The sequence below is a fragment of the Mobula hypostoma genome, chromosome 10, assembly GCF_963921235.1.
Source record: "Mobula hypostoma chromosome 10, sMobHyp1.1, whole genome shotgun sequence".
Lineage (NCBI taxonomy): Eukaryota > Metazoa > Chordata > Chondrichthyes > Myliobatiformes > Myliobatidae > Mobula > Mobula hypostoma.
In genome coordinates, this window is record NC_086106.1 from 96346509 (window position 1) to 96361618 (window position 15110).

Below are 15110 nucleotides of genomic sequence, written 5' to 3' on the forward strand. Positions count from 1 at the left end.
GCCACTTCGTTTTCCACTCTCCTAACCGGCCTCTGTAACACTACCTGCCCCTTCACCTATCTTTGTATCATCTGCAAACTTGGTCAGAATGCCGTTAATATCTTCATCCAGATCATTAATATATAAAGTTAAAAGCTGTGGTCCCAGCACTGGCTCCTGTGGAACTCTTGGTAGTCACTGGCCGCTGTCCTGTAAAGGACCCTTTATCCTCACTCTTTGGTTTCTGGCAGTCAGCCAATATTCTAACCGTGCTAATTCCTTGCCTCTAGCACTATGGGTTATTGTTTAGCAACTTCATATGTGGCAGCTTGTAGAAAGGCTTCTGAAAATCCCCCATGACTGCATGAGCTTTCCCTTGCTGCGCTGGTTTCCTCCCACAGTCCAAAGACCTATGCGTTTGTAGGTTAATTTGTCACGTGTATGTAATTGGACAGTGTGGGCTCGTTGGGCTGGAACAGCCTGTTACTGTGCTATATTACCTAAATAAATAAATAAACTGTCCAAGTAACTGGCATGCATTGGCTTTCCTTTGTCTAACCTGGTTATTACCTCCTCAAATAATCCTAACAGATTTATCAGGAAAAATCTCCCCCTAATGAAACCAGTTAGCCCAGTCTTATCGTGTACTTCCAAGTACTCTGAAATTTCATCCTTAATAATGGACTAAAATCTGACCATCCACTGAGATGGGCCAACTGGTTTATTGTTCACTGTTTTTTGCCTCCCTTCCTCCTTAAATAGGTGTGACACATACATGATTTTTCAGTTCTTTGTGACCCTCCTGACTCCAGTTATTCTTGAAAGATCATTTCAAATGCCTCCACAATCTCTTGAGCTACTTCCTTCAGAACTGTGGTGTAGTCCATCTGATCCAGATGATCTATCCACATTCAGGCCTTTCAGGTTCCCCATATCTTCCCAGTAATGACCACTACACATGTCTCTACCTCCTGACTCTTGAAGTTCTGACATGTTACTGGTGTCTTCCACTATAAAGGCTACTTCCTCCATCCTTTCTTTGCTTGTACTTCTCTCGCATCACTTTCCAACAGTCTGTTGTCTATTCTTGCATCTTTACATATGTTAAAACCTTATGTTAGTAGTTAGTTTACTTTGTGATGTATTCAGATTCTACCTCATAAATTGATGCTGTTTGAATGCTAACATAGTTTCCTCCTTTTAATCACTTGTGACTGGAGTTTAAAACTCATTTCCATTTTATATTTGGTTGTGTTGTGGATAATGGCAATAGAAGATTAAACAGATCACTGAGGGATGTTGTTAATTGCTATCATTTTATATTTTAAATTACATTAGAATTAGAAATTTTTTTTAGGCAGTGACAAACCAGTTTGTGTAGAAGTGACATTTTACTGATTCTGCTGTTTATAATCATATAACAATTACAGCACGGCAACAGGCCATCTTGGCCCTTCTAGTCCGTGCCGAAAAGGGAGTTTTTATAGAAGAACAGGTACAGTATTGGTCAAATATCTTCTGTGTTATGGAAAAAGTAAAACATTACTGAAAACTACTGATAAAGTTTCATAACGCATACGAGATGCTGGAGGAACTCAGCAAACCAGGCAGCATCTATGGAAAAGAGTACAGTCGACATTTCAAGCTTGCTGAGTTCCTCCAGCATTTTGTGTGTGTGTTGCTTGGATTTCCAGCATCTGCAGATTTTCTGCTGTTTGTGATAGTTTTCACATGGTGTTTTATCCTTTCTGGTTAGTTAGAAGAAAAGCCTAAATAATTTCAATGAAAATTAGGTTCTGGATGAAACAAATGCTAGCAGAATTCTAGCCATGCCTTTGTGTCTTTGAGATGCCGTCAGAAAGAGCTTCTCAACCAATGATTTGCTTATACGGTGATATATTTACTGGTGTTCTGCTGGGGTCTGTTGTGACCTCAGTTGTTAACCATATTTATTATAGATTTGGATAATGGAATGGGAAGCCTCATAAACAATATAGACAGGAATATGAAATTAGAAAGAGTAATTCAGCGAGTGATGATTAAAGCTGTAGCAAATGTACTTCGTTGCAGACGACTGAACATATCCGGTATGAACTTAAAATGGACAGGAGTCCTTTCTGAATTGAGCAAAGCTATAAGTGTATGGAATCCATGAATAAACATCTGTAAATAATCATAGCAAGGTACAGAAAATACGTTATAAAATACCAGTTTTTGCACCTAGGGAACAAGGTGCAATGAGGTGGATGTTATGTTTCAACTGTGTAGCTTTTCCATCCATTTCACAGAAAAGAAGATCCAGTGTAGCTTTTACTCAGTGCTAACTGAAATACAAATCTAAACATTGTCCTTCTTGAAACAAATGTAGAGAAATACAGCACTGAAACAGGCCCTTTGGCCCTGTGATCAAGCAGCCAGTTTTGCACTAATCCGACCGTAACTCGTGTCATCCTCCCTGTACCATCTATCTATACAGTAGAGGCAATTTACAGGAGCGAGTTGTGGTGTGATGTGAGAGGACAGCTAAGCAGTTTTAAGTACACTTCTGGACATCTATAATGGCTGGATTGCTAGTATGGTTGAGTTTATAGTAATGTTACTGATGGTTTGGTAGACCAGATTTATTTTCACAGAGGTGAGGAGTAAGCCTTGAATATGTGCTGTAATTGTCACCATATTTCCACAAGCAATCCTCAGGCTAGGATAAAGGAAGACGTGCAGTTTTGAAAAGTGTCAAATATAGGAAATATAATTCATATATAATATAAATATAATATCACTGCAGAGTGTTAAATATAGTGACTCTGATTCACAACTCCAAATATCATAGCAAAAAAAATCCATTTCTTTTGTTCACATGGTGTTGGTTGATTGCATTTCGTCCAGTGTGGTGATAAGTTCCAGAGTTGTCAGATCTTGATTTAGCTGTTTTATCTGTTGGTTAGATATTGAACATGATTTGATGCCACATTTCTCTGTTGACTTTCTCATCTGTGTCTTGGTACCATTTTGTGGCAAAAAATGTTTAGAATTACCCCATGGCAAGGACTTAGATGATCGCCTCTGGGGAAAATTCAGTACATTGTGTGTTCATGATCATCTGCTAGTGAATTATGGTTTTCTGTGTTTCCGAGCTCCAGCTTCTCTGCCATGTTATATTTTACTGATAGATTTGTAATTTGCAAAAGGTTTATCGTGACAGTGAAGGATATATTTTAGCCAAATACACTCAACACAATTATCTTTAAATTGTCATGGTTTTGAATGGAAAGACATTAAAAGCAACCTCAGGGTGCTTGTGCCAGCCCTCTGGGCCATCTAACTAATAACATTCCATGGCTGCTTTCTTTTACTATGCAAGTGTTATTCTCAGAAATATATTAAGTTCCCTTATAAAAGATGCTGAATTTGCTTCCACAGTCCTTTCATCACTAGTCCAGATCATAGCCACTCATAGGTTATATTTATATTTTCATATTCAAATTTTTGATCCATTCATTAATAACATATCAAATCCTTTATGAATTTGACCTTTATCAGAAACACTTAAAATTGTAACTATTTATGTTCTTCATTGTTCCTGCAAAAATGTTTTTTTTCCGCCTCTATGCATTAAATTTCATCTGACTCTTCCCTCTACCAGTATGTATTTAAGGTTTTTTTAAAGTCTGTCGTTGTTAATAACTTCTGAGTTTTGTTCCGCCCAAATACTTTGAAATTGGATCAAAGTGTGTGTTGGTGCGTGGCCAAGTGGTTAAGGCGTCGGTCTAGTGATCTGAAGGTCGCTAGTTCGAGCCTCAGCTGAGGCAGTGTGTTGTATCCTTGAATCCTTGAGCAAGGCACTCTGCGATGACACCGGTGCCAAGCTATATCGGCCCTGGTGCCCTTCCCTTGGACAACATCGGTGGCGTGGAGAGGAGAGACTTGCAGCATGGGCATCTGCCGGTCTTCCATACAACCTTGCCCAGGCCTGTGCCCTGGAAACCTTCCAAGGCACAAATCTCATGCGACTAACGGATGTCTATATATATAGACCTATAAATCCTATATAGCCAAGTTCAGAAGAGTATGGCAAAAAGAGCTGTGGTCCCAATACCACCTTTTGGAAAATACCATTGTAAGGTATATTAGATTTGGAACAATATATGTATTTTAAATACTAGTCTTTTCCCAACTGTGCAAAAAGCATTAGGTCATTTTTCCATGAGTAAATAGGAAGCAAGGCAGCAAATGTGGGCTTGTAATTTGACATTTTGGGGAGGAAACCTCATCTTATTCTTGCCTACACTACAAATGGATCTATTTATATATAGAATTAATTGAATTACAATGTAGAATGTTGGGTGATCTGTTTTTAATCTCCAGTTGTTTACTTTGTCACTCCAGAGGTGCTAGCGTCTGAGTTCTGGTTACTGAATTCAGATTAGGAGTAATGTTGCAATATTCCAATATGCATGTACTGCAACCCTCCTAATGTGCTTTAATTTAAAATTTTTCAGCTTTATTTATCTATTAAAATTGCTTTCCTTTACAGTATCACAGGATTGCCTTGTGCAGACCCAGAAGGTTTATGGTGGAATCAAGGTGACCTGCACAGACTGAAAGCTGGTTTGAAGTTGTTCTAATGAATGAAGATTTTATTTTTCAAATCATTTATTATTTTCCCCTTTTCAACTTGTTGTCATCCCTTATTCAGATGTGTATGAGTGTGCACACGGTTTCATGTATATCCGATATTCGGCTGTTGAGGTCTTTCAGAAGATGATAGTCCTGTTGTATATTTTCAATATTTACTATGTCTTTCAAAATCCTTACAATTTGTTTATGATGGACTGTCAGAATAAAGATCAACGTTTCAGACAGACCCAAAATTAGAGTTGACAATCTGAAGATCAGTTACAATCTGCCAAAATTATTCTCTTTTTAAACTAAATGTTGCTATTTCAATTGTAAACTTAATCATATGTGTTTATGGAATTCTGTAATATTATATGCATGTAAAATGGTAGTGGCTGCTATCTTTCCTATTGCAAAAATAAATTCTAGCAAGCTAACTCAGTTCCAGTACTTTGCTTATGGTTTGGTCTTTTACAGTTCTTGCCTCAAGACCATTGATGGGATATCAGAAAGCTAGTCTCTTGATAAAGCTCTTATCATGTTATAAATGTTTTATTGTTTATGAGAGTTCCTTGCATTGAAGCGTGATCAGATTATATTTTCCCTATTTCCACCTATGATTTGTTCATTGGGATATCAACTTGGAAAGTTCTGCATGATCTTAAGATGTCTGGAGAAGCCCAGATGGTGTCATTCAATCCAGCACTTGATGTTTACTCACTGGGTCTTTTGTTTTCCTCTCCTTACCTTTCTAATACTTCCTAAAGTTTGGTTTTTGAGAACCAGTTGCTCTTCATATGATTATTTTCATTCTCTTTAAGATTATTTCTCAGCTAGAATTATCCTTAAGGCTTTTGTGTTAGAACTTAATTTTAATGCTTGCAAACATTTCTCATTCTTGGAGACCATACAATAATAGATGCAGATTTATTTGATATGACTTTTCTGTTTTTTGATATCCCTGTTTATTATTTTTGTCAGAGATTGGTCAAGGCTGACTATCCCCTAGCTATTTATTTCAACAGTTTTTGTGGTCTGAACTGGTGGCGAAGTTTGTGTATTTAAATGTTTACATCCCTTCCAGCAGTTTCAGGGCTTCACAAATGCATTGATTATTTTGGGGGCCAATTTAGGTTCACTAATCTTGAAATGTGCAGGCTGGACAAGATGCAGAATCCTTGCTCCAAGTTTTCCCTATAGCAGGGCAAGCGTATCTGAATTAATGCTTTAAGTGCGGCCTCACTGATGTGCTGTACAACCACATCATGACCTCCCAACTTGTGCTCAGTGCCCTGCAATACTACCCTTTTGTAGAAGTCATGCTTTGATGTGAGTATGAGTGAGGTAAGAAAAGTGGAAAAAGATGAATAGGTTCCTGAGGATGAGGCTTGATTATTATGTAGGTGGGAAATATTAAAACTGATTGCATATTTTCATGTATATAGACAAACGGATAATTATAAATCAGATTAATAGAATTGGGAAAACATTGGCAAACTGAAAGATGTATTGTTTAAAAAGTTAGCTTTATTTGTCACATGTACATCGAGACACATTTCACTGTTATTTGTGTCAATAACCAAAAGTCAGAGGATATGCTGAGGGTAGCCTGCAAGTGCTGCTATGTTACCAGCACCAATATTACATGCCGACAACTTACTATCTCTAACCCATATGTCTTTAGAATGTGGGAGAAAACCAGTGCACCTAGAGAAAGCCCATAGTCATGGAGTCTCCTTACAGAAAGTGGCGGGAACTGAACCGAGTTTGTTGGTGCTGAAAAGTGTAGTGTTAACTGTGCTGTTCCTGTCTACGTAGCATCAAAAGGGGAAGTTTGGCTTAATAAATGTTTTTGAACTGTAATAAGCATGGGTTGTCAAATTGATTTTGTTATGCTCCAAAACATGAAGCTCCAGCATCTGAAACCTTCTGCAAGTCTATAATATGGAAGGTTAAATGAGCTGGGAAGTAAATAAAGAACAGCTGAATGCAAAATAGCAATTTCACTTGAAAGACTATTGGTAATTGGGTGATTTGGAGATGATAGCTGGGTTCTAATCATTAGTTCCCTGTACATGACCCCAGAGTAACAGATGTTCAACTAAGTGAAGCGAAAATTACAAAATTTATAGATATGAACTCTTAACAAATGTTATTACAGCCATGGATGGAAGGTGCAGAGATTGTTCTTCCAGGGATGAGGCTTGATTTCCAAACTGCAGGGCAATAATCTAGTAGCTGCATTTCGGCTGAATTCATTCTGAGGCTCTGTGGCCCCTTGAGCATAGTCTGCCATTCAATAAGATAAAGACTGAAGTGTTATAACTGCCCCTGTACCACCTCCCTCCCTACCATTTAGGACTCCAGGTAAGGCAACACTTCACCTGTGAGTCTGTTGGGGCCATATACTGTGTCCGGTGCTCCTGGTGTGGCCTCCTGTATATCGATGAGACCTGACGAAGATTGGAAAACCGTTTTGCCAAGCATCTATGCTGTCTAGTAGAAGAGGCAGGATCTCCCAATGGCCACCCATTTTAATTCCACTTCCCATTGTCACCATTCCCTTTTCCCTCTCTCACCTTATCTCCTTGCCTCCCTCCTTTCTCCCATGGCCTTCTATCTTCTATCAGACGCACTATTCTCCAGCCCTGTATCTTTTTAACCAATCAATTTCCCAGCTCTTTACTTCATCCCTCCCTCCCCCACTTTTTAAATCTACTCATTTTTTTTTCTCCAGTTCTACTGAAGGGTATCAGCCCAAACGTTGACTATACTTTTTTTTCCATAAATGCTGACTGGCTTGCTGAGTTCCTCCAGCATCTTGCTTGGATTTCCAGCATCTGCAGATTTTCTATATGAACCATATTTTCTGCCCCCTCCCCATCTCCAAATTTCTCCTCATCTCAACAAAGATAGAGACTGAACTCTACCAGATTTTCCAGTGAGAGACAAATAACATTTGATGCATTTGTTTTGGTTACTTCATCTAAATTGTAGACTCTTAATGATCAAGAATGAAGCATTAATTTGGAGGTACTACAGTTTATTAATTGCAGACTATCACAACCCAAAATAACTAATTTTGACGTTTCCCTGAAATTTCTCAGTTTTCCTAATCTTTTACAGTTGCTGTCTTCTGATATTATCAGTAACAAAGGGAGTATTTGAGCCTGAGAACTGGTGCTAGGGTGATTGCAAAGCCTGAGAAAATCTAAAATGTGAATTAATAGAAACATAAGGATATTCTGTAAAGATTTTTACTTATGTATATGAAGGATGTAAGTAATAAAGTCAATTCAATTTATTGAACCATAAGCCAATTGATAAACACAGGGCAATAAGCTAAATGTAAATAGTTCTCTAGAAAATGCAAAAATATTAATCAGGAAGATGCCAGATAACTTGAAATGTTGAGTTTTTTTTCCCTCTATTAATGTACTACTTTTAAGGATCACTGGCAAATCATGAATCGCATCAAAGAGATTTTGTAGTGTAGCTTTAGCTTAATTTGTGGTGCACACATTAGTAAAATAAGATTTTTTATCCACTACAAATGATGCAAAAACATTAATATGATTTCCAGAAATTAAGTTTTATTGAAATACATGTCACATAAATTGAGTATTAAATTACAGTTTTAGAATTTGTTTACTACAGTTCAGTTATATATGGCACTACTAATAATCGTGACCACATAGGGGATTGTTTTTGGTAATTATAATCTTCATGCAAACATCAAACACTAAATTTCAAACATTCTTAAATTGCACACCTCATGGAACACATTCCGATGCACAGAGGTACCAAACTATTTAAAGTTGTGTCCATAATCCTTCTTGAAAAGGCACGGAAATCAATGTCACAACCCTGCTACTCCTAGAGTGCACTCACCATAAAGCTGTGAATATATTAATTACCTGAATACATACTCCATATTATCATTTTGATCCAAGAAAGGCAGCACTGCAAAATCATTGCTTGTATGCAAAGTAGGTTTTGAAGGCCACTTTCAATTAATGCCAAAATGACATTGACAGCCATGAAATATGGTGCAAAATATTAAAGATTGCCAATCTTGCAGTGTTATCCTAAGACTTGTGTAAATTGTAGTTAGGAACGGTGAGGGCACTGTATATTATCTACAAAGTGTGAAGCACATTGTACCATACTAATTACAGGGAGAACTGCCCTTTCTTAACTAGGACATAAAATACTGGAGTTTACAGGTCGGCCACTAAAGGTTATTCAGATGGCTTATCACACAGACATGGGTATTGCACACTAAACATATTTTAGCTATAAGCAGATAAGTACTGTGAAGCTAGTGACAGCGTGACTCATTTCAGAAATGGTCACTGAAAAATTGGAAAATACTTGTTGCAGTCTTAAATTAGTTGTTATTGTGCAGCATAAACAAGCAACTGTAGTGATCTTTTATGAATGCAGCCATTTTAATATTTACATTGTACAAAAGCCGCTTAGGCAAAAAAATTGCTTTATGACAATGTGAAAATCATTAGCAGCCTTGGTATATTTATTAATACAATTAAAATAACAGCTAGTCAGCTGTGTGTTCAAAATTAGGAACATGATTATACCATTCAACGCTTGGCTCAATTTATCACACATTATCCATAACGTGTTGTGCATTTAAAGGTACTGATTATATATAGAGCGCTTAAAAACATCTGCTTTTTTAATTCTCAAAGAGACAGAGACACATTTTGTCATTAAGACTTACATTTTGTTTGGGACTACAAACCCAAAGTTTTTTTTTTGTTTTACTACAGATAAAAGCCAACATGTTCATTTTTTATGGAGCAGAACAAAAACTAGATCAACCAGACTAATCTAATAAAATATATATATTATGTATATATATTTTTTCCACACAATACCAAGCTATCTGTACATAAGTTATCTAAACACAGCATATTTACCACAAACTATATGATCTCTTCAAACAAGATTCACTGAAAATTATACACTTCTTAGATTCTATCTGGGAACATGTACAAACTCCAGATATCTAGCAAAGAGAAAGCAGTTAATCAAGCAAAATAATTTTTACAAGCTTTTTACAGGAAAAAATAGAAGTCATTCAAGCTATTCTCTTCCTATTAATAGACAAAGATGTAGATGGGCTGAATGGCCTAATTCTGCTCCTATGTCTTATGGTCTAGATGCACCCCGAAAAAGCAAGAACTGCAAGGGTCTCACTGAACAGCATTCAGAACATTCTACTAGTGTTTAACTTGAACAGTACAGTGCTAATTCTGCCCATATTGCAGTTAATGCCGTTCTTGCAATTGGTTGAAGAGACCATCCAACCCTACTCACTTAATGCAAAAATAACCATTCCCAAATTGTAACAGGAAGGTTTAAAAGTATTGCCCTTTCACAGGGTTGCTGAATTTTTACATAGAATAAGGTCAGGTATTCAAGGGTACAGAATGTTCTATGCAAATACAGGAACAAAACAAAATCTCATTTTTGATATCAATATGTTGCTTAAAGCTGTAGCATTCCTTTTGTTTGGCTTCACCAGGATTTTTAAACCTACGTGGAATTTCCTATACATTAATATAAGTAGCTACACATAGTTGTCTGTGTACTTATTTTCTGAGATTCTTTCCAAATTAATTTCTAAAAATCAAAAATATTTTTAACTGTCATTATAAAAATTGTTTGAAGAGGCAATATAGATTCATGTCTGGTATTCTAATTAAGCCAACCAAAAGAAGAGGCTGTAGCTTGCTTAAATTTAGCCATATTTCTTTTAAAGAAACTTTTAAAAGATTTCCTTTGCAGCATTATGCAGTTTAAAAATATTGTTTCCATTAAAATTGACTGATTTTAATTATGTACATTAAACATCAATAAATGCAGTAACCTTGTCCTGATACACAAAATTCAAGTCAACCCTACATGAATCTTTATATTGCAATGTTTTGAACAAAAAGTAAACAGAATACAAAACTATGAATCATGTAACTCATTTTCTCAAAGATTCCCTGAGAGGAGGCAGTGAGTCTTAGACTAATACATACACTTATCCAAATGTGCTTACAATATTACATGTCATATTTTAATTTAACAATGTTCCCCTTAAGGTAGACAAAAGTGGATAACTTTTTGTTAAAGTAAAATACTCTTCATTGATCGGAACTGTGAAAAATAACCAGAAATATAGTTATGGGCTCTCTTCTTCCAAAGTGAGATGTAATAGTATTTTGATCTGTAAAACATTTCAATGATTTGGTAGTTCTTTAAAAATTCTAAAGTAGGGGTGTTAGTATCTTGGCATGACACAAGAACCAAAGCAAAAAAAACCCTTTCAGGCATTTTTCCTATGGCATACTAAATAAATTCAGCTCAATAATTTCACTGAATTAACTGTCCATATTTCTAATGCATTGTCAGAGCAAATGCCTTTGAGAAGTAGATATACATTTATGGCATTAACAATCCTCATCTATGACTAAGATTTGTTGAACTCAGTCTGTAAAAAGAGGGGTACAAGAGAGCAAAGGATGAGATAATGTCAGTGCATTATAGAATAGTGTCGAGTAAGCATAGTTGTGAAGGTGAAACTTTAAAAACATTGGTGGTTGGGGGTATATCTGATTTTAGTTTCAGATTTTAGACTGCTAAAGTGAATATGGCTTTTTAAAATAGCCAAGTGTTACATGAGAATACCTGGTTGAGGTATCAATGGAAACAATATTTTTTAAATCCTAATAAATACATAACAAATAATGATACTAACACTGTACACAATGTGTGTGCACATATGAACAACATGAATTAAAAATTCAGGTCTACAAACTATTATGCCCAGTAAAAATTCATACATACCCATGGGCTACTCCCAGTGACACACAGTGTCACAACATTGTGGCAAGATTTGATAAAGCTATTCTACCGATGATAACTGTACATTTAATAAATAGTTTTCTACAATCAAGAAAAGAGATACAATTTGTATCAACAAACAAAGGTCATTTCTGATCATTCGAGGCATTGCTGTTTGCTGTATTGAATTGTAAATTACAAACGTTTGTACAAAATTAGCTTTGCTGGGTGTGTAACAAAATAACCGGCATCATTTTTAGATATCAACTCATCGATTTTTACTACTCTTGTACTGAATGTTGTTGGCATTAGTAGCCCACTAGAAAACTCACTGAAGTAAACAGTATATAGAGAATGCTAGAAACCGATGCAGAAGCAGGAAAAAGTCAAGTTGAAGCTGATGCTTTCCATGCTCTACACCGATCTTCACGATCTCTCCACAGGGAGTAATGAATACCCAGCAGGAGCAAGTCATCCTGGATGACTTTATTCCCCCCCCCCTCCCCGCCCCCCCACCTTCTCTGAGGCACCTTCTACCTGTCAGGCTGGAATCAGCCAAATCAGCAGACCAAGATCTTAACCTTGGACTCTCATGGTCTTTATTCAATTACTAGTCATTAAAAGAGCAAAGCAATTAGAACCATCTGCTAATTAGGTACAGAAAGGCCCAGATAATATTGGAATTTTAATCTATTCCTTCTATTTCTGGATAGATACTAATTTAAGATGTTTATATTTTATAAATGTTATCATTTCTGTCAGTGTAATTTTTAAGTAAAATTATATGACAAATTGGTAGTTCTAAGTTTAAATGATTACAATATTATTGTAAGAAATACTACACAGCATTTGCAAGCCATTGGCAAAATGTCAGAAACAACCCTGACTGCAGCCTCACATTCCATGTGTTTCACAGTAAGAAACATTTAGGCAGTGTCAGACCTTCTCATGAAGAAACAAAGGCCCCTAAAGACCTCAACTTTCATGAAAAACTTTTTTCACAGACCTAGCTTGAAACATATCAAGCTCGTCAGATTTCAGCAATATACATTGCTTTTTAAAGATAGTGGCACATCAGTGCAGCCTGAAGACAAAAAATATAATGCTTTTAAAAAGGTGTTTTGGCTGCAAATTTTCTAACCGTATAAGGAGATTATGGTTTAAAGGAAATGGTGTGACATGCCATACACCAAGAAAGCTCTTTTTGTTGGAAACCCTAAACAGAAAATGGATACCTTACTGAACATGTAATCATGAAAATCCGGGTGGATATTTAAATATTTTTGGGTTAGGTTTTACACTGTCATCTTTAGCTTTTTAGTGCTTTCTTTTCTGCATTAGTTCCAAACATTGTACTACTAAAGATTTCATTTTATTTAGAATTTGAATTGTTTTATAATTATATAGACTTTTGTTATTCATAAATACTGAACACATTTTGAAAATCAGACTGAATGGGAAATTCAAGAAAAAAAATCAAATGGAGTGCAAATTTAAAAATTATTAGTAAAAAATTGATGAGACATAGCTCAAAAAGAGTGTAAGGTATTCATTTCCTCTTCAAAGCTGCCTTAACTCCCACAGATAATTGAACACCATTAAGATATTTATAACATTTCAAACCCACTGTGTTAGGCAACTCATATTTCACAAATGTTGTGCATTAAACGGACTTCTTTTTGTCTGTCCTGCATTTGGTCCTCAGCCTTCAAATAGTTTGTGTTTTACCTCCCGGATCGTAGTTGCTTGGCAACAATCTCCGCAGCAAGATGCTGCGGGTCAGTCACATGGGGGTTCTTTTCCATTACTGCATGCACTATGTCTGCTGGAAAGATGTTACAGAGGTTTCGATAGGTTTGGTACTGATGTTCTCGGATTGTCAGATGGTCCTGTTGCTCAGCAGGCATTCCTTGCCATGGTGACCTCCAGATCTGCTCGATCTTTTCTGGCATACTTCTGAACATGCCAGGATCATAATTGGGTTGCATCAGATTATTAGTCAAAGGATATGAAGGGTACCTATAAGAGTCTGTAACACATGGCAAGTGGTCCCAGCTAGTATGCTGCTCTCTGCAGAGTGGCGGTCTTCGCTGTCTCATTGGATTACTCTCATACAGTCTTGAATCAGAAATACTGTCTAGCCTGGTCATTACAAGAGCCCGTCCTGTTTGATTATTAGTAGATGGATGAATGTTCTGAGGAAACGGATAATCTCCAGGACAACTGGAACGAGCTCCAACTGCAGAATGTTGGATATGAGGAACCAAGTGGGAGACAGACTGCTTACGCTGGGGCTGCTTTGGCTCCTCGGGCCCATAGCTCTGTACTCTTGTTATCGGCTCATGGTAACCATGAACAAAAGGTTGGAGCCTATTCTGTGTCTGTGGTTGATGAGCTTTCACATTCTCTTCTGGGCCTGTATCCACAGTGCCTAGGTATGCCAAGTCATTGTATGAAGAATAGGAGTCATTTCCTGCAATGCAGGTTTCTGAATGAGGACTGGCGTTTCTGGAATACAAACCGTGATCCGAATCTAACCCATAATAACTGTCGTGGTTACGCAAACTATTCATACTTAAATTTGAAAAGTCATTTATCATGGAATAATAGCCGGTGTCCAGGGTTGAGTCATATTTTGGATACTGCTCTGTGTAACTCACAGAGTTCCCATGGCTGTTGGTTACAAGGATGGGAGGATAATGTAAGGTGGATATGTGCTCTTGTGAAGATTTCTGGTGAGTGAATTGTTTGGAACATGGCACAGGGCTGCTTGCAGATCTTGTACTCATGGCACTGGCTGCATGGTTTTTATTAGGTTGAAATGCAGGTACACTTGATGCAGTGACCAAAGAAGGCACAGAGTTAGTCTCGAGTCTGTGAGCGGGTGTCAGTCGCTCCTCTGGCTCGCAAACAACAGATCGTATGCTGGGGTCAGACTGGCGCTTTGGTGCGACGCGCTTGATCTCAGAGACCGCTTCGCCTTTCACACCAGATATAGCGATGCCACATTTTGCCAGGGCTCCTTCACTCATAGTTTTCACAGCAGATAACTTAGCACTTGCACGAAGCTCATCGGCAACTGAGCGCTGTAGCTGGTTAACACGTTCAGGGTGGTAGTATTTACACTTGTGTCCATAAGTGCACTTCTTCCCTATGAATAAGCAGAGCCAAGAATGATCAATACCGATAAGCATACTTCAGATCAACTGACATTCATCATCACAAGCTTGCAGATGACACAATAATTGGCAGAGTTATGGATAGTGTGGAAAGTTGTCACAGGATATAGCAGGACATAGATCAATTGGAAATAATGGCAGAGAAATTACAGATGTAGTTTAATCCAGACAAGTGTTGCAATTTGGGAGGTCATATGCAAGGGAAAAGTGTACAGTAAATGGCAGGATTTTTAAAAACATTAATATACAGCGGGATCTTGTGGTGCAAGTTCAGGAAGAGTGAAGTAAGCAGATATGACAGCAGAATTTGAGGCACTTAAGAGAGGCACACAAATAGATGATAGGATGGAGGGATGTACATCACGTGCAGGCAAATGCAATTACTTTAAATTGGCATGACGGTCAGCAAAGGTGTCGAGGGACTAAGGACCTGCTGCTGTGATGTAAACGAATACCATCTTTAAAAATAATAATTACAGA

At 37.2% G+C, this 15110-nt stretch overlaps 2 protein-coding genes across 2 annotated transcripts in view; one reads left to right on the forward strand and one right to left on the reverse strand.

Annotated features, from left to right (window-relative positions):
* The window catches only part of las1l (LAS1 like ribosome biogenesis factor), a 55126-nt gene extending 50088 nt beyond the window's left edge, over positions 1 to 5038 (forward strand). Inside the window, exon 13 of the mRNA XM_063060912.1 lies at positions 4514 to 5038. Coding sequence (XP_062916982.1) covers positions 4514 to 4604 — 91 coding nt within the window. The 3' untranslated portion in view covers positions 4605 to 5038. The remainder of the gene's footprint in view (positions 1 to 4513) is intronic.
* Positions 5039 to 11982: 6944 nt separating this feature from the next.
* Positions 11983 to 15110, reverse strand: part of zc3h12b (zinc finger CCCH-type containing 12B) — a 118614-nt gene continuing 115486 nt past the window's right edge. Inside the window, exon 6 of the mRNA XM_063061409.1 lies at positions 11983 to 14602. Within this exon, the coding sequence (XP_062917479.1) occupies positions 13176 to 14602 (1427 nt within the window). The 3' untranslated portion in view covers positions 11983 to 13175. The remainder of the gene's footprint in view (positions 14603 to 15110) is intronic.